At 27.3% G+C, this 22,015-nt stretch overlaps 1 protein-coding gene across 6 annotated transcripts in view; it reads right to left on the bottom strand.

Annotated features, from left to right (window-relative positions):
- LOC132939579 (ADAMTS-like protein 1) overlaps positions 1-22,015 on the bottom strand; it is a 204,014-nt gene that overhangs the window by 55,519 nt on the left and 126,480 nt on the right. For all 6 annotated transcript variants that reach the window (XM_061006828.1, XM_061006830.1, XM_061006832.1 and 3 more), the window contains exon 8: positions 9,814-9,919. In XM_061006828.1, the coding sequence (XP_060862811.1) occupies positions 9,814-9,919 (106 nt within the window). The remainder of the gene's footprint in view (positions 1-9,813; positions 9,920-22,015) is intronic.

Raw genomic sequence — 22,015 nt, 5'->3', positions numbered from 1 at the left:
ATATAATATTAAATATTGTAGTGTGCAAGGTACCTATATATATCTAGTTTTCGAATCACTCGTAGAGATTGTAAACATAAATTATATAAATAATTGACATCGAACCGGTAGGATATTTATGGAATGGGGGAGAATTTTAATCTTCGTGATATTCAAGTTCAGATTAAAGGACCCCGTGGATCCTAGGCCTAATATACTGCAATCAGTGTAAAATTATATCAACTAGTCGTTCATAGACCATAGTATTGAAGTATGAAATTATTCTTAATGATTGTTACAATATTATTATTATTAATTACTATAAAAATTATATAAAAACCTATATTTACTGAAACCTAAATATAAATTAAAGCATTTCTCTATTATAGATATATTGTTATTTTCAGTTTATTATCAAATTAAATATATTTTATATTTACGCTTATAATATTAGGTTTAATATTATAACCATACAAATATTTATTAGTTTTAAAATTGTTTATAAATCAAATTACATATTTAAATATTTAATAATTCTTGAACAATATTATTGTGTGAAACATTTTACGATAAATTCAATACCGGGGGACGGAGTGGCCGAGCTGACTATGGCATCGGTTCCGACGCGTACTGTCGCCGGTTCGAATCTCGACCACGGGCGGCTCCTCTCTCTGAACAGGAAACTGTCCCCCGACCGGGCATGACAGAAACTAACGGGTGCCCAATTTCAAATTCTGCCAAAACCCAACACATGTATTTATCAAAAACCTACAGTACCCTCCCCACAGTTGAAATAACCACCCAATGGCTTAAGTGTACCGTTACAACCACAACCCCCACAATAGCTAATGGTCATAGTTGCCGGGCGCTAGACCAATAAAAAAAAAAAATTCAATACCTATCTTATATGTTGTTATTTTTATTATTATACTATTATTATTTATTGTAGAATTTGCAACCAAGTATATACCACTGGGCCACTAAACGTCTTAATTCTGGTTAGATGATTAACCTTTGAAATTCGAACCGTGCTAATATAATATACAATATTAATATATTATACTTAATGACAATATCCGAAAGACCGAAACTACACGTGGCAGTGGTACAACTAAAAATGTTTGTATTTATTTACTATTGAATTAAACCCTATGTATTATGTAGGTACTCGCTATTGGATCGAACAAATCTAACTATACTCAGACTATAATATTAATATAATGTTGTCGTATGTAGCTGAATGACGTAGGTTTTGTCGAATATAAAATATATTATTACACGGTGTGTCACATCTACGCGTGTCTGAAACGGTCGCCTGTGGCTTTCACTTATTGCAATCGCTGTTGTTAATATTGTCGAATCAAAGTTATTCGACCCAACAAACAAACCAAATCGTTTAATATAAGGTCGACTCAAAAACGACCATATTACCAAACTAATAACGTGGATATTGGACGTATTTATTGGTTTCATATAAAATGTATGTTCATCGTGCGGGTTGGTAAAATGGTTAAATTATTAATTGAGGTTGCATTGCTACACGTATTTTAATGGCCGTAATGCGTTTGTTCTAATTGCTATTTTTAACCACATACGAATTTCAAATGACGTGTTTTGGTGAGTTGTAAAAAATGTATTTTGGACGAGTATAATACGACTACAATGAGCTCAACAATTAACAATCTGAGTTCTGTCTATGGGGATTTTAACGATTCCACCTGACGTTAATTATTATTATGTTGATTCCACCGATTGTTAATAAAATAATAATCGATATACAGCATAATAATATAATACGTTTAATTCATATTGTTTTTTTTTTCAATTGACTGTGTATAGTTGAATCTAGTTTACACTAGATAAATTTATCTTTTATTATTTTATTTAAATGATCTTCAAATATTTTACTTATTTAAACCTACTTAAAAAATAATATTTACCTATATAAAAAGCTAAAAAAAATATTGAATAATAAATACAATCTAAAATATCTAGTTATGGAATATAATTTTACAGGAACATACTAGAAAATCGAAATATTTATTTAGTTTTAATAACCATTGTAAACATTATTTCCTGCATATTTTTTACGGGGTGCAATCAGGATATGAAATATGAAACCGTCGCAATAGGTTTCACCCATTGACATACAGGGTGATTCATAAAGCGTAAAACACTCATTATCTCAAAAAGTATTAATGTTTTTGAAAATATTTTTCTACATAGTTTCAAGTTGTTAAAAAAACTGTTTTTATTAAAAAATATCTGTATAATTTTTTAAGTTTTTTACTTTTTTGAATGACAGCATAGAGTTTTAAATTCATATTCCAAAGCAGAATATTTTTCTAAGTATTTTGATTCATAAAAATCTAATTTAGGGCGAGTAGTCTATGATGTATAAGCATTTAAAGTTTAGATGGGCGGAGTGGAGTGATAGGGGTTACCCCGCAAATGTGTGTCCACTACTCCGCTTGTCAAAACCTTAAATACTTATAACTCATAAACTACTCGTCCTAAATTCGATATTTATGTATTAAAATACTTAGAAAATATTCTGCTTTGGAAAATGAAATTAAAACACTATGATGTCATTCAAAAAAGTAAAAACTTAAAAAATTATAAGGATAAAAAATATTTAAAAATATAATTTTTAATAAAAATGTTGTTTTTTTAACAAATTGAAACTATATAAAAAAATATTTTCGAAAACATTAATACTTTTTGAGATAATGAGTGTTTTACGCTTAATAAATCACCCTGTATACGTATGTGCAGTTTATTACGTCATAATGAAAAGTATTGAAGAAATTATGACAATAGAATCTTATTGAATCAATTTTTTAGAAAAATATAATAACCAATAAATCTGCTGAAATTCAATATATTAAATACAATTCAATTTATTATTATTTTTAATTCGTTAAGTGTTATTATTGATGAATATTATAATTTATATTTATACTATTTTTATAATACGAGCAAGTCGAACATATTATTCAATCATACCTATGGTATTCACAATCGGTTTCAGTTCTATTAAAAAGAGAGAGAAACATGAAATTTTCTTAAACACAATATACAATATTTAAAATGTTCACCCAAACACAGTAGGTATACCTATTTGCCCAAACACATTACAAATTACATAACTCGTTTGAACGTAAACAGCTCGTTTTGATTTTTACAGTTGTGTGTGATGTTATGTTATAAATGTAATAGACGAAATATTATCATAAAAGATTTCTAATTTATTTTACTTTTCATACATAGTAGATACCTATAATAATATAATATGATTTGTTACCGGCAAGACTTATAATATTTTCGTACTAAAAAATAAATCATTGTTGCTAAAAACGATTATGAAATCTGGATAGATGTAATTTTATTATACAATCATAACAAGAAATCATTTTAAATTTATTTCCTTAACTTAATTTTGCTTCTAATGGTCACATAATTTAAGCCATTATAGAATTAATATTACTTAAGCTATCAACAGCAGCTATCAACCAAAATATGAGAACACAGATTCATAATGCAAGCTGATTTTATTAAATTGGACCTGAAAAAAACAACTTTATACTGACTCAAGGCTAACCATAGTAATGTAATATTTATGTATATTATTTCAATATCTCAATATTTTGATTTGTATGATTTTACAATTGAAAATGTTTTACATTCGAAGAATATTGATATTTTAGGAAAATGTTTATTTAAAAAAAAAAAAACAAAAAGTATTAAATTGTGTTGTTTTTTATATCATGTAAACATAATATATCTATAAGTCGATAGCTTTAACAAAATGTCCACCTTAGGTTTTCTATCAAGTTTTCTTTCTTTCTGGTCAAAATTTGACCAAATTTATAAGCATAACATTAGACACTCCAGCCTACAATAAAACGCCGGGGATAATATACGATAAAATAGGTATATATCATATACAGAATGATTCTCACAACCTTTTCTTCAATATTTAGATTTTTTGAATATACCTACTAGCTTAAAGACATAATATAATTATTTTCAAAATCTAAAAAATACGTAGTGTTAAAATCAAAATTTAAAATAGAAGTTTTTGAGTTATTTAAATTTGTGTACTAATAGGAATATAGATCCATGATAATGGGTTCGGAAGATAAAGGGGTAAACCTATGGATATGAACATTTTAGTAAATATTATTAATCTATCAACATTTATAAATTGTAAAAGTTATCAAAGTAAAATAAATTCTTGACCCAATATCACATATTATTATTCTATTAAATATTTTTTATAAATTCATTTTTTAAGACTATTAGCTCTTATCCTTGGTATAAACATTTTAATAACTGAGAACTTGTTTGAATTTTGAATTAGGTACATCAAAAATTTTCAAAAACATAATCCACTAAATAATAATTATTTCCAGCAAAAAAGGCGAGTTTTCATTAGAAAATCAGATGTCTTTATATCCACTTGAGATATATAAAAATCACAAGAATTTTAAAATTTGGTCTTTATGATTAAAAATTCCAACAATCAGAATTTGAATAAATGAATTATTAAAGAAAAAATGTGTGTGATCAGGCTTAGTGAATCACCCAGTGGATAATATATATAGTTATTATTTGTGCCTATAAATTACAACAATATATATATTATATAAGTATGTAACTGCAAACACACACACACACACACACACACACACACACATGATAAGTGTATACGGACGGACGCGCTTACTTAGCACCACTACGCCATGCGGGGAGAGTTCGTTAACGACCGCCGTGGGAACGTAACTTTTTGGCCTCCGTCTCGAATTTTTGGAACGCTTTCGCCGCCATACGCGGCTCTCCACCCTCTCCTCACCACACCCAACGACTCTTCTACGAGCCCTTCCACCTATACGATATTGTTGTTATATGTAGTTGCAGGCGTTACAGAATAATATACTCATTTGGTCCTTATAATATTATCGTAGGTATTATATGTGTTCTTAACACACGCTTGAGCGCATTATTCCATGATATAATTGTATTTAATATTGCTATTGTACCGAAGGCTATTTCACTAGATTAACCACACGGATATACGTCTATTTTTTGGGGGCTTTTAAAAAAAGAGAAATATACAAATTTATTATATTATGACTTTTGCAAATCATGCTCGTGCACAGCAGCTGTTACGTGCAACTTACAGGTTTACAAAAAAAAAAAATGTATATACCTAAGTACTAATTTTCACGTTTGTTTGTCGTGAGTAGTATTTTCTACTTTTCATGTTTGTTCAAAATTCTTTCAAATAGGTAGTTTTTCTAATATAAAGACCTTAGACGTTAACCACTAATATTTGTGATTGTGTTCTATGTGTAACTTTCAAAATCTTCATGTATAGATATTGAACATTAATATTGAACAAATAATATATGTAAAAATCATTAGGTAAAATCGAAATTTTTTGTTTTGTTACAATATTTATTTATACAATATGTAAATGTGTTTTTTACAATAAGTATAAGCGCTGTGAGAGTTGATGGGTTGGAGGTTTGAAGGAAGAAGTGATCCAGTGATGGAACTTCTTGACAGATTTAAATATCGAAATTAACTTACAAAATGAAACTGATGATGAAGTGGTGAGTGGTGAACCAAAAATTTCTAGCCATCTTCTCAATGCCTTTATACATATCATGTCATAAAATAAAAAAAGTGATTGGCGAAGTAGGTGTTGCGACGGTATTATATCGGGTGGTATTCACTGTTCAGAGATCAGCCTGTCAAACTGTAAATCTTTTTCGGGAAGATAGGTTATAATAATGTGACCACGAGCACAATGAGTGCCAAAACAAAATCCCACAGCTAAAAGAGATAGTACGTATCAGCTTTTATATTTGAGTGGTATTATAGCAGAGATTGACTATCAAATTCAGTGCAATTTTAAGTAAATTAAAACTGCGTGGTATAACTTAAAAAACTATTGATTTTGACTAAATTTTTGGTGTTACATAAAATATAGCTTTCAGCCCTTATTCCTTGTAGATATATAATATTACTATAGTGATATTATGCTATATGCTAATTTATAATAGTTATACATGTATCGTATTTTGATCAATACTTGGATTTAAAAAAAAAAAAATAATTTATTCTATTTTAATGTTACTAAGAATTAAAACGTCTCATACTTTCACGTTTAATGTTATTTAGAATATTTAAACGTTATTTAAATTTTATGTTTAAACTGTTTAAAGTTTTCGAGATCTTTTAAAGTTACTTTGCTTTTGCGTTTAATGTTTAATGTTATGATTATATTAACTTATATTGTTACGTTTTTTTTATAAGTACCGTTTCATTTAACCTATCCATCAATTTTAATTACTAACAAGTCACAGCCCTTCTTTGATTTTACTTTAAACACACATTCATAAAAGTTTCTCGCTAAATTAATAATCGTCATTTGTATTGGTCGCAGCATTTTTTCCAATGAAGAATTTCCAAATAATATAATTTAAAAATAAACAGGAATTATACTTAGCATTATTTTTCACCATCTTTAACTGAATATAAAATTATGTATACAAATACAAAATTACGATAAACATATATATATATATATATATATATTGTTTTAGTTATAGTAATGCGTTTTTAAACAGATTTTAATTATATTGTAATTTTTCGAACAATCATATTTTTATTTCACGTTTAACGTTATGTTTTGATAGTCCATATTGTTTTGTTTTCATTATCCGTTTTAATTACGTTTACGTTCTATAACTTATTTTTTTCAGAGTAAAACGTTTTCAATAGTTGATTTTGATGTAATTTGACGTACCACACGTCCAAACCAACAAAACGACTATGCTTCAGTGATATTCGCCTGTAGAGTAACCTGTCCAAAAGGCTGTGTAATAATTTCATTATTAGTAAGCGTAATGCGTAAAAAAAAAAACCAATAAACAAAGAATACACTGAAACACACTGACATGAGACCTACGGAAAATTAATTCTAGGCAGTGGTGTACCTATTTTGCCTATCTAAAACGCCGGGTTACTTTAATCATATTTTAACTAATCGTCATTCGTCACAGATGCACTAGGTATTACGCGTAGAAACAAATTTGATTCGATAATTCTCATTGTCGCCGACACTGTTGGTTGTCGTACTATGGTTCGTAATCATAACGTAATTCGGTGGGTTTCGTCTGATTTTCGGTTTTCGGTTTATAGATCCAAAAAGCGTATGTAATGCATTACAATGGTTGGTTAATGTATATAGTGTTTCCGTTTGTCACGAAGAAACGTGACATCTTTTTGCTTACATTATAGTCGATATTCGACCAGCTTTCAACCGTCGGGTATACATTTTTAGATAATAATTTAAATACAACGTTCGTAAATAGGAATACACTCGCTCCTGCGAAAGTCATTGTCGACGAAATTCGAACGCTCAGCTCGATTTGCTCGGAATTCGAAATATTTCACATCAGACATTAGTGACGTCAATCGTCGCGCACACGAACATTATAAATAATATTAAAATGTATAACATTCCTAACGATCACGATTACAATAATAGACAACGACAGTTTACTTTTTCAATAACTATTTATTATTACAGCTGCTCTATGCTACACAATAGCAATATTATAATATTGTTGGCGTTTCATCAAACATGCTCAGCTAATTTTTTTTTTACCAATGAGTTTATTGGTTTTTTAAGTATATGTCTTAAGGAACATAAGTTTAAGTATTACAGTATTACGACATTGTAATAACCGTATAAATTAATGTCAGGGGAAGTTTATAATATTATGATCGGATGACACTACACACTTCAATAGCTTATTTTGAAATTAGCACAGCGCAGAAAATCTGTTAAATTATTATTACTACGATGACTGTTTTTCCTCCATACAACTGCAATGGTGGGAAATGTATGTTAAGTTCGTGTAGGTATAATACGAATTAAGTTATTTAATTTTTATTAATTTTTATGAACAGGTTTGGTTAGGCTTTTATGAACAGTAATTCAACATAATATAATTATATTATTATGACATATTATTAGTGTAAAGTGCTACCTATTCATAATAATATTGTTATTACATTCAACCCACACGTCTGGTTTGACGACGAATTATTATTTTTTATTACTTATTATTTGAATTATTTACCTATTGATGTACAACAGTCAATAACACAATATAATATTAAATCATATTTTTATTATTACGAATATTTATGAAACTTTATTGGTTTCGAATGTATACATAATAATATATATATTACGCAGGTCATAGCTATTGTTGTAAATGACAGTGAAATTATTTATACGGATTGTTGATAAAATCTGCAATATAATATATTCAGCGTAAATAATCCGTGACTTAATAATATCGTCGAGATATCCCCGCGATGAGTGTAACACAATGATAGAATATTAACAATAGTAAATTATTACAAACGCGTTATTATTGTTTCATCGATATCACGATATCCGATATTCTGATGTAATATTTATCCTAGTACTTTCCTAGGAATACCTATATACTATAATATAATATTATACAGTTAAATATATACATGGACAATTTTTGCAATTTTCGCAATTATAAATGTTTAATAAATTAATAATATAAATTAGAAATCACGGGAGTTATCAATATTTACTTCTAGACCTAATTAAGGAAACTAATCCTTGGTACTTAAAGTTTGTTAACTCAGAAACAACTAAGTAAGTATATAAATATTTTCAAAAAAATCATCTCCTTAACAAATTATTTAAAATAAAAAATAAGGTGGATCATATTTGATATAACTGTCACTATACCGCCGTTATATATTTACAAATATTAACTAACCTAATTCAGAGGCGTCATTTAAGTTTTTCTTAGGGTGGGGCTACATTTTCATCGGCCCAATGTTAATGTAATGAAACCAAACTTAAGAAAAGTGTTAAAAAGTAATAATGTGTCTGTTGTGTAAGATTTAAAGTAAAACTCGATCGAGATGAATAAATAATATGAATAATAATAGTTATATATAATATTATAATTTTATAGAACTTAATAATAATAATATTAAAATCATATGATATGAATATTTTCCTTATTAATTTATTTATTTTTATATCGTCCTATTCAAATGTAATTTGAGGTGCTTAATGTATATTCAGAACACCTTTCAAATTTACTATTGTTATTTTTGTCAAGATTTGTTTTAAATGTATATACTCTTATTAAACATCTGTTGTTATTGATATTAGTATTGTATTTAAATCTAATTTTTATAGACCACTTTAGTTCACAGAGCTCAGCCCGTAAATAAAACTCAATAGGTAGTAAATATAATTAAATATATAAAACAGCAAAACATAAACAATAAGTATTTATATTAAGCAATTGTCTTCGTAACTCGTGATATCAATTGGCTGTTAAACTGTCGCTTTTACAGTATTTTTTACTACGGTATGAATAATGCCTGTCCCTTTTGATGCACATAGGTCAATGTTTTTTTAAATATTATCAGATGTCAATATTTTTAGTCAGAAAAAATCTACGCTGTGATAAATAAAGTTTTCTAGAAAAAGTAAAACTGCGTATATTATATAACCAATCGGTCAATTCAAAACTACAATATGAATATACGCGTATGGGTATGATGTGAGTACAATGTACATAATACGTCATGCCTGTTCAGCAACCACGGAAAACGTTTAATTACCGACGAGATTTTCGCGGCCAGCTTTAGCTTTCGAGGCGGAATTAAAATAAAAAAAAAACCACTGCATTGAAACCATTCGTAATTATATTACCAGTTTAATTTGATTTTTAATTCAATTCTCATTACCTTTGTTCTAGTGCCATTTGTTTCTTCCACACAATAAACGTGTCGTACCCTTATTCCGCCTCCACATGTTTTGCTACAGGGACTCCAGTTGTCATCAGCCACCCACCTAAACAAAAAAAAAAAATAATAATAATAAATATTTAAAAAAAATACAAGTATCATAATACAATATGCAGAGGGTTAGCGTTGCGCGCGAGTTAAATTAACGAAAAAATAAAAATATTTTAATACACATGAAACTTTAATGACTATACGTGCATGTATTTATGTAGTTAATATTATGTATATGTACGTATCATCTGTTAAAGGTTCGCATAACAAGTAGGCATTAAATAATTACAAGCGTAATTCAAAATATATTCAAATGCTCGTCTCAAACAATAATTTATATTATAATCTTTCTAAATAAATACATTTTTAATATTGTTCAAATTGATATTGTAAATGATTATAATAATATTATGATGTTAAGTTGGACATATATAATTATTAAAACTGCGGTAAATGAAATATACATAATATAACATAATTTTATCATAATAATATTATTATTAAGTTGAAAATGTTTTTATTCTTTGTTTTTTAAACAAAAAATTATATGTTAACAATCTGTATTTACATGTTATACAATAAGTAAATTTGATGAGATTTGATTGACGGGAGGGGGAAGTCACCTAGTGGCGGCACCCCGTAAGTCAAAAATATTAAGTCTAAAATGATTATAGTTTGAAAACTTATACATTGATGTGTTATCGGACGGTGAACGACTATTTTTTTCCGCAATCATTAAAAACAAAATGGAAAAATTATTTATTCCTATCAAGCATTAATCTTGAAATGTCGAAAATATTTTATGGGTTGAACAAAACCATTATTTACTCTGTTCAACTAATATTATGGATAACAAGCGCTATTCGTTGTTTGTTCGGCCTTAACTTTTATTTACTTTAGAAACAAATCGGAAAACAATTTCACTTTTGATAAACAGTTACAAATACAAACCAAAAAGTTTGATGTGTAAAAATCGTTTCACACGCCTCTGCAAAAATGATATTATGGTATAAACATTGGAATAAAAAAAATGTATATAGTCGAATACGTTCGGTTTTTAGATTCTGAGCGGAGAGAGGAAGCTAGTGGTTTTACAATGGTGTTTATTATTTATTTTTTTTTTATATCCTGTATACAAAATATCTACCAGAAGGAGTGCTTCGAATTCAACATACAGTACCTTATCTTTTAGCAAATTGGATCAAAATGGTACCTTTAGACAGGCCATTTTTTCGATATTCTCAATAGTTATTCAATGCCATAGGAAAAACTACCGAAAAATTACGAAAAACCGCTAAAAATGGGATTTTAATTTCTCACGCTTTATTTATCCACATAGAAACGAATAAAAACTAATAATAATACTTATTATAATATAAATTCAACTTACAGGCTATCTGGCTATAAATATTAATAATTAATAATAACAATATAAAAAATCCAGACAGACAAACTGTTCCCGCTCAGAATCGTTTTTCTTATACAATGATTTTATATCATTGAATTCAAGTTTAATACAATCCATTATACATTGACCCACTTGTAAACTACTGTACAGCAGAGTGGCGTCCACTTACCTGCTTTTTGTTTTTGAAAATACTCTGTGTTAACTGCTATCTCCTGGTAAAAACAACGCGAAAAGTGTTTGCCAGACTTGTTCGTTATTTCGATACGATAAAATATCTCATTAAAAGTTATGACAAATCTTAATATAGGAAAACAATATCTGCACACGACGTTCAAATTTGCAGTAAAACTTTGTCAATTAAAAGAAGCATTTTTCTTTGAGCTGTTGATAAACAGGAAAGTATCGATTAGTGCATTTGCATTCATATATTTTAATTTACATGCATAAAATACTCTGTACTAGTTTTCAAAAATCGAATGGTTCATCGAGTAAAAAAAACGATACGTAGCATTTTCTCGGTTCATTGTAGTACCCATCCAAGTGAATAGGTAATACTGTTTTCTGCTTTATGGAAAATAACACTTCTCAAATAAACAAAAAAAAAAAAAAATTAAACTGGTTACTGTATTTTATATTCTAATAATTGAATTTCAGTAGATTTATTTTTCTTAATTTTTTAGATTTTGAGCGGAGTGAAAAATGTGCTGATTTTACAATAAAATTTTTTTTTTTTTTGGGGGGGGGGTCAACCCATATTTTGTATATAAAAGTAATTTTCAACTTTTCAATTTATTCTGGAAGGAAAGTGAATTTTATTGTTACTTTGGAGAAGCAAAAGTAAAAAATTCCCAATACTCTTAATAATAAATTCAGAAACAAAAAAAAATTAGGGAAGAAAGCACATTTTTACACTGTTAAATCAGTGTCGGCATGGTCAAAACTGTTAGGTATAATCGCTGCCCTGGTCTCTATTCTTTTTTTTTTACCACAAAATATATTATTATGTCTTGATAAATAATTTTACAATTTAAAATATTATGAGCATAAAAATACAAATGTGTTAATATAGCTAAATTATTATAAGTAACTGACTGGCGGCAGACCAACAAAGAATGTACTGATGTATTTTTCCAATCATATTAATATATTATGTTGTTGAAAGACGATCTATTTATTACTAAAATTACGTGGCATTTTCAATAACTTTTGTACAGTAATCTAAATTTGCTAGTTTATTTAAGCATATTGTATGAAGAAACATAAAAGTCTTTACCATGGCATTGAAAGACGTGAAAAGTCTAAAACTCATGAAAATGCTGCTTTAGCCACATTATTACGTGTAATTTCTAATAATTATGTTGGTACTCTTATAAATCGCAATGCTATGTCTCAACAAATCAAAGAAGTTGAAACTCACAACGACATTCTAAAACGATTGATTAATTTAATCATATTTATTGGTACCCACAAGGTATTTCTTACAGAAGAAAAGAAGAAGGTGCGTATTCGTTATTGAATCAAACTCAAAATCATGGACATTTAATAGAGCTTATTTTACTTTTTGCTGATTGTCAATATAGCGAGATCATCAAGATAAATGTCAAGACTTTTAATTTAATATTTGCTAAGATAATTTTGGTATGTATATTGTATATATATTTATTTTAAAGATAATGATTAAGGAGTCAGATGTTTACAATTTTAAATTAAATAAAGATTTAAATTAACTTTAAATGAATTAAGTATACAATTATGTTGTTATTTTATAAAGTTAGATAGTCAATAAATATAATAATATAAAAGTTAAATTATAATTTGAAATCGTACGCATATGATTTTATAACGACTTATGTGCCCTAAACACAAATCCTGCCTGTACACCTTTAGTGGCCAGACTGGCCCGTTATCGTTAATAATACGTACTATGTAACAATGTAACGTGACTTTATATAAATAACAATTTACGATGATTACGATCGCGAACGACGAAATCGATCTATGGTGGGTATACGGTGTATACACTATATTATTATTATAATACTGCTCAGACTTGAAAAGGACCGTTTCGACGATGTAATACCATCGAGTAACGGGCAATATAATATTCCAGTGTAGTATTGCACCGACACCGAGATATGATCTCGGCGAGAAAAACGTCTACAGTTCTTAAGCACATTTTCTAGACGAAATCTGCAAATAACAATATTAACTCGTGTGATATACGATGGCTGTGTCCGACTGGACGTGCACATCGCGTCGATTTTGTCTTTCGATTAACGAGAAAACGCGTTTTAGCGGAAATCGTCTGCGTCTGCGGTGTTAGACCAGAAACTTTAATGTCCCATTATCGCAGGACGGAAAACCAGACAAGACCATCGCCAATTGTTGTAATGACATATAATATTATGTGTTACGGTAAAAGTACGAGTGCCGGGAAAACATGGGTTAAACGACCGACAAAATTGGAGTTTTGAGCTTATGCCGATTGATCTCGGTAAATGCAGAGATTGGTATAAAATTTAGTTCGGTCGAACCGCGTGAATGATTATAATAGTGATTATGGATTTTTCAAACGATAAATGGTAAATCTTAGAATAAATAATCTAGGTACCTGATATGATTAAAGTCCGAAATAAAGATATAAAAAAAAATGTTAAAAAACAAGTCTAAATCATATGCGTTTTAGTGAAATTAGTATTTGAATATTGTTTCTAACTTGATAGTTTATTTATAAATATAATTGATTTAAGAAAATAAACTATATTATTATTTAAATAAATACTAATGGCGATTTACTGATATAGAACCATTATAAATTTACTTAAATTTCCTACATTTTTTTCCACTTAATTGGCTATAATATACGAACCATGTTAACAATATAAGTATATATTAATATTTGATATTTATTACCACTACAATGAACAAAAATAATAAAAAATATATAATATTTTCATGGTAAGCTTTGATGTGAGAGCAGACATCCATTTACGACACGGTTGATTTTTTTTTACTGCTAGTGAATCTAGTAAGTTTAGTTTAAAAATATGATTTTTGTAATCTCATTTTTTAATTTTTAGTTACATATCATTTAAATAATTATAAAACTAATTATTGGTATGATGCGAGACGTATTAAGATTCACCCGCAGGTGGTTACATTTTGAACCAAGTTGGATCTACGCTGGCCGCTGGAATCCAGACGACGACCCGGCATCGATTGCATATCGCAGGTGGCTTTGTTTATCCCGTTTTAAAATATTTATAATTACCTATTTATTTGCCCCCAAAACGTGTGTGTGTGTGATATTTTATATTACTCGGTTAGGTTAGGTAAGGTTAGAACTTCAGTTGTAATTGTGACTCATCACTCATGTGCAGCAAGTATTAAGATACTAATTTTACCGTCTAGAAGTTGTTAATCGTGGCCGTACATAAAATAGATGATGTGCGAGTTGCGAGAATACGTAAGAATTAATAAATTATTATTTTTGAACGAGATATTTACAAAATAATGTTTTTTTTAGTTAAGTCTTCGACAATTTAGTTCCTTAGCCTGAAAGCTATTTTTAGTCGGTTTTTATTGTGGAGGAGGCCGGGAGGGTAAGGTTTGAAACACGTGTATATGTGGCGAGGATTTGTCACTAAAAACCCGGGTGGTAACCCATCCGGTAACTAGCGAGACCAGCTGATGCTTGGCCTCAGAACATGTTAGTGGCTGAGGCCACCTACCGTGCCAAGCCAGCAGGCCATACAAAAAAAATAATGTTATATTTACTAGATTTAAAAAAATATATTAATTCCTAGAGGGTTCATTATTCCCGAGTAGTCGTACGCGAATCATAGACTAAAATTATTTAATTATTATAATGGTTATTAATACGCAAGCAAATAATATATTTTATTATTTGCCTTATAACTCTTATGCACAATTTTCAGAATTAATACTACCCACCTATAAAATATCATGAATAATAATTGTTAATTTGGCTGATTGATAGTGTTTTTTTTTGCTAAACACCGTTTCCTTTAAATGTGTTTCAAAGATAAAGATGTTTTAAAAACAAATATTAAATAAATGTGAAAATGTTTTGAAGGTTAGTCTTAAAAAAAACAATTTCGTAATAAGGCCCTAGGAATAAAACACAGAAGGTACAAGAAAAAAAATATTATCGTTTATAAGCTATTCATAATAGTTCATTTTTGCAGTAGGCACTATAGTATTGATTACCCAAACCTTCTTTTCTTTTTAAATATACAATTCTTACTTATTTTTCATAACTATAGGTATAATTATCTATACATTTTTTAAATGTGTTTATAATTTAAACAAGTTTAATTACCCCCTAATTTAATAATGTTTTTTTTAAATATACATCAATTTCATAATATGTATGTTAGGGTAGTCCTTATTTTATGGGAATGAAAAAAAAAATATTATTTGAATCAAACATCTTCCCGCATTGCGTCTAATATCATGAAAAAGTTATTTTGGTTGTTGAAAGATTACCAAACAGTTCGTTAGTTTTGTTTTTTCGAATTAAATTAAAAACCATAGATTTTAAATAAAAATGTATATGGCTTTAAGTTGCTTTAACTGTAAAACATAATACATATTATAGTATATAAAAAACTAATAATACACTTAAATATAGGTATTCATTTATATATATGGGTATACTATTGAGTATACAGGGTGATTTCCCAAGCACGCTCACTCCTATATTTTTCTTTAAGAATGAATTTATTTAATTTTTATTTTTGAAATCTTTTAGAATAATTAAAGACCATATTATATTAAAATATTCAAGTATACAATATAATTTAATAAGGGAATCAATTAATACAGCAGTATAATTCTTGGAGAACATGTTAATCTTATCTGAACCTAATCTAGAAACTGTTGATAAAAAATAAATCAACGAAAATAAATCCATTTAAGTTATTCTTGCTCTCCGACCGGGTAAATGTTCCAAAATTATACTTGATAAATATTTGATAAATATTCGATTACAAAACGAAACTATACATCTTGGAAAAACACTGGACCTTTGAACAAATAGAAAAATAGCTAACTTCAGACTGCATATAATTCTTCCAGTTCTAAATCATAGATTAAATCTCAAACCCAAACTACACCAGCAGTACAAAGCTGTGATCCGACCAGTTTGGTCATATGGTATAAAAATGTTGGCCCGTCCATCTAACATCCGTCCACCCTTAGCATTCCAAAATATATCGTCCTATATCATTAATGGTGCCATATGGTGTTTAACTAACAACATTAAACAACGGTCTAAATGATATGACCTTGTCAAACTTTATTACAAATGTTTTCATTCCAAATTAATCTACTATAGTTAATTAAACACTAACCTATTTATAAAAAGTATGGCCTGCCTTTAAATACATTAAATACTAATTTATAATGATAATTAATTTTCTTGATAACCCTCCTCGCTGTCTAGTATGTAACTGGAATCGCGATTTGTTTAACTAATAAATATATAATATTAAATTATGTGTTAGAAATGGTAACGTTCTCATTACACCTTCTTATCATTCGACCTTCTTACAATATTATATATCAACATAATTGATTAAATATTGTACAGATCGTTATTTTTATGTTTGAATAAAAGCAAATTAAAATAGATCGACCCATTATTATAAAACTTAAGAAGAACACAAAAATCTCATAAAATTAAAAAGAGAACAACAGTGATTAAATAAACAAAAATAAGACTTTAAAGTTACCCTGGACGTTTAATTTGGTGTAACTCATAGTGCTGCGCCTTACATATTTTAATTTTTAAATGATATAGTTATAAAAACTGGATTCTATAGAGTACAAGAATATGTGATGATTTAATATAAATATGAAAGTGAATTGATTGAAACCTTAATGGTGTCACTTACGGTGTAATGATTTGGATATAGTTAAAATGCAAGATTATAAAATATAATATCGTTACTAAAAGTTTTTAATAACAAGACAGAATGAGCATCAAGTTCATGGCTGAATTTAATACAAAAAAGGTGGGTAAGTGGATGTCGCTCTGCTGTACAGTAGGTTATAAATGGGTCACTGTAATGGATGGTGGTAAATTTGAATTCAATGATATAATATCACCGTATAAGAAAAACGATTCTGAGCGAAAACGGTCCGTCAGCCTATGATAATACCAAGTATATTTGATGATATTATTGTGAATAAAATAATTTATATATAATAACCTATTTACGTGGAACCTTGTTTTTAATTGTTGATCCTTAGCTACAAAAGTTTAACATTTTTTACATTTTTAACTACAAAATAATTATTACATTTTAAATTTGATAAATTTTGTCAAAATTCGAACTTTAAATGCTTATAAAAAAAATTGTGCCTATGTATTTTTTATATTTTTCAACTGCTATTGTAACATTATATCAGGAGCCTTGCATTACATTTTCATGCTTTTTTACCCTACAAATAAAATTTTATTGATATTTATAGGAAAAAAAACTAAAAAAATTTAAAACTGACAATGTCCGTAAAAAGCTCAAAAAGAGTCATTTTTAAAAATTTATCATCTATAGAAAATACTAATATAAACATTCTGTGAAATTTTCAAGTATCTACAGTCATACGTTTTTTAATTACAATAAAATAAGAAAATCGTTACATGAGAAATCAAATAAATATCAAATGTTATAAAAATATTAATTTCAAACTCTCATAAAAATTAAATTTGATTTGCTTGTAGATATTTTTTTTGATAAAGGTAGACAAACTTATAAAGGAACCTTGTACTACATTTTCAAATCTTAGATTTAAAAAGAAAATTTTTATGAATTTCTAGCTCAAAATAATTTGCAAATTTTCGTCATTTTTATGTATTTTGTTAATATTTGAACTTTGGATGCTTACAAAAAAAAATTGTGACTATGGATTTTTATTTTTTTCATCTACCTTCTTTTAAATTCAAGCTTTTTTAACCAACAAAAAAAATTTTATTGATATTTATAGAAAAAAAAATTTAAAAAAAAATTGAAACGGAAAATGTCCGTAAAAAGCTCAAAATAAGTCAAAATATTTGGAAAATTTTATGGTGTATAGATAATGCTAATATAAACATTCAGTCAAAATATCATGTAAGTACATTTGGTAAGTAGGTAAGTAGGTCATTTGTTCTAGAGTTACACCAAAAACCAAAAACGATTTTCTCAAAAACAGATTTTGCGTAAAAATTCCCGTTTTTCCTTAATTTTTCTTTTGTTTTTCACGTCGCTTTTTAAAACTACTGGGAAATATTTATTTTTGACCCCCAAAGTACCAACTAGATTCACTTTCCTATCAGAAAAGTTACTGTTGAAGAAAATCCAAGCATTTTTACTGTCCTAAAAGGTAATGACAGGCACAAAAAAAAATAAATAAAAATAAACACACATCAATGTAAAATCAATACGTTCATTGCTTCACTAAGAATCTAAAATTAAAGAATAAAGATGAAAAATATTATTTGTACCTGTAGTTGTACCTGTGTCCTGTATACATAAATTATTTTCTAAAATTGTTTTCCCAAATGCAGTTTTATAATTTTCTTCAGAGTGTTCAAAGTTGTCGCCAATTATAATGAAGAAGTAATAAGGAAAATATTTTAATAATTATGTAGGTAGTTATAAATAGTATACCTATGATTTTATGATGTACCTAATAATAAATGAATAACACGTTTTTATCTTAATTTATAACAGATAACCGATATAAACAGGTGTTATAAAAAAAAAAAAAAAAATTTATTTTGAATTTTTTTCAAAAATTGCATATTATAATTATTAAGTTACATAAAAATAATATTTGTTTTTTGCGTATATAAGTTCATTTTATAGGTTTATTACACACCGTATAAACAAAATGTGTGTATAACAAAGATTTGTTTAAAATTAAAAATATCATTGTACACTGTTCAGTATACTAATAATTTGTCTAATGTCTATAGATTATTTGTTATAGATGTATTGAAAGGCTATTGTGCTCTAAAAATATTATGATTAATTTTTATTATTAAAACAAATTAAACAAACTTTAATAACCTCATGTTAATTTGATGTGCTAGAATTGATATTCAAAAATAAGTGTTGGTAGAAACGAGTTCCAAACAGATTTATTTGTATGATTTGAGGTAACATATTCTAGTCCTAATACTACTCTATTTTTTGTTTCTTTTACTGTTCTGATGTCCTATTTTTTATCTGTGTACTGCTTTTAATTATACATAATATTGTGTATTATATACGTTTTTTTAATAATAACTAACCAATAATACTACTTATATATCCTCAATGATAACTAAACTACATTTTTTTTAATATAAAAAGAGGTATTATGATTTGAATAGAACAAGAATATAAGTATAAGTTTAACATATATATATATATATATATTATAAGGAAAAAAATTGCTTTCATATCATTAAGTGTATAATACTACAAATTACTATTCCTGCAGAAACTTTTTACAACTTTAGTAAGAATATTATGTATGCTTAAAAATGACTTTAAAGAATATTATTACTTGCATTTTCTGATTTTAAATAATGATTTCCAGTTACATTAGCAAAACAATTTTCCTATCTACACTATACCATAATTGTATACATATTACATAGTAAAAAGCACACAATAGGAGATTTGCTTTCATATGCTTCTATTTTCTATTGTTTTATATTACCTGCAACGTACTACTACGTACTTTTCAATTAAAATTGTATTAATTGTCACTGCAATTTAGTAATGAAAATTTAGTACATTGAATCAATCCTTATCATCAATCGTATGTAACTGAACACTTGCGTCATAATAATAATATACACTTTAAATATATTAAACTAAAAATATCATATTGCACTATAATTTAATATGAATACCCATACCTCTCAAGTACATAATATTATATCTATATTTATTCATATATATAATTATGTATATGCTAAGTTTATGACAGTTGCAAATGTAAAAATATGAATTTGTTTTTTTTTTGCTTTCGTCAAATCAATTGATTTTGTTGTTTCGATCGTGAATAACTGACGTATATTTTAATAAATACAATAGTAAAATAAGTTTCTGTTAAATTTGTAAAGAAAAACTTTTTAATTGTTTATTTTGAGATGTAAGAAGTTTATTTTCAAACCAATAATAATTATAATCTAAAATCTTTCGACAAGCACCATCCAGATATACATAATATTATAATTAACATTTTTAATTAGTTGGTATTTCTTTTTTTCGTTGACCTAAAGGGATTGAAATATTCAATTTTTTCCATTTTATTATACTTTTAATGTCTATATATTTATAACTAGCTGATCCCAGACACTTCGTTATCCGTTAAATTCTAACTATTTGATTTAAAATTTCTGATAAATTCGTTATTTAATACCCGGCGTAGTGATGTTCAAAATTTGCCGTGACAAATTCCCGTGGATTTAGATAAAAGATTTTTAACATAGTCATAAAAGTGGTTATTGGTTAGTAGTCACACTCTTTTTTATGATTTTGACCAAGTATAAAATACAGGTCTAAAATTATATTCAATCATAATAACTATTTTATTTTTTGTAACCAATAGGCAATAGCAACCCTATAATAAACAAAAATATAGGTATTATTATTTATTATATTTATTTCTATTGTTTCTATAATAAATTCTCAAATTTGCAATAAATAAATTAAGGGCAACTTATCGAGATAAAAATAATATAGTCTATACATTTTTGGGACAGTGTAGCTTTATAATGGAAACATTATTTTTTTAATACGGTTGAGTAGAGACCAATTGCCCCCCAACAAACAAACAATTTTTTTTTTATATATATTCGTATGGATAACATAATAACATAATAAGTATACAGTACTTCTATAACGCCGTATTGAGTCATTATTAAAGTATGAAATGTAATTATGAATTTATAAAAGAATAAATTGTGAAATGATTTCACAGTGTTTGATATTGTCGTATTTTTTAACTAACAAATTTTCGAAAATTATTATGCATCTGGTTATTAGATAAAACTATGGAATTAAATTGTACTTAGCAAATCCATTCACAGTTGTGATATTATTATTATATTTTTAGGTACCTAGGTCTGTTATCTCAATAAAAATTTAGTAAAATGTCGAAAACTGTTTATTTTACATGAAGTACCTAAGCTACATTCTATAAGTAATATAATATTCATATTAACTAGACCGTTAATATTTTTATTGGGCATTTCAAATTTTGAATTATCAAATCCATCGTTTTTTACCCGGGCAACATAGATATATGATTAACGAAACAGCCGTATATATTCGTTTAAAAACCATTTATATTTCATCGAATAATAATGGTACCTACTATACGTATACTACTTAAATCGTCTTCTAAAAGGAAGCTTATAAAACGTCTAATGGTTATGTTGAGATACGTATATAAGAGTAATAATTTATCGATGTCGTAACGACCATAATGAAGTATGTAACGTTTACGACGGAAGATACGGCTGAATATGATACAAGAAATGGAATATATGAAAGTCGGCAAAAAAGTTTTTGTCGAATGAAAAAGTATAAATTCTTATACACAAAAAAATAATAATATTGTAAAAATATATATTTTATTTTCAATCTTTCGATTGTTGAAGTAGGTACCTACCCCCATAGTTATTTAAATTGTTGACTCGTCTTTTAAACCTAATACACAATATATTATAATTATAGT

Source organism: Metopolophium dirhodum, chromosome 2, assembly GCF_019925205.1.
Source record: "Metopolophium dirhodum isolate CAU chromosome 2, ASM1992520v1, whole genome shotgun sequence".
Taxonomy (NCBI): domain Eukaryota; kingdom Metazoa; phylum Arthropoda; class Insecta; order Hemiptera; family Aphididae; genus Metopolophium; species Metopolophium dirhodum.
Note: the sequence above shows the minus strand (reverse complement) of the source record. Positions and strands in the feature narration are given on the sequence as shown.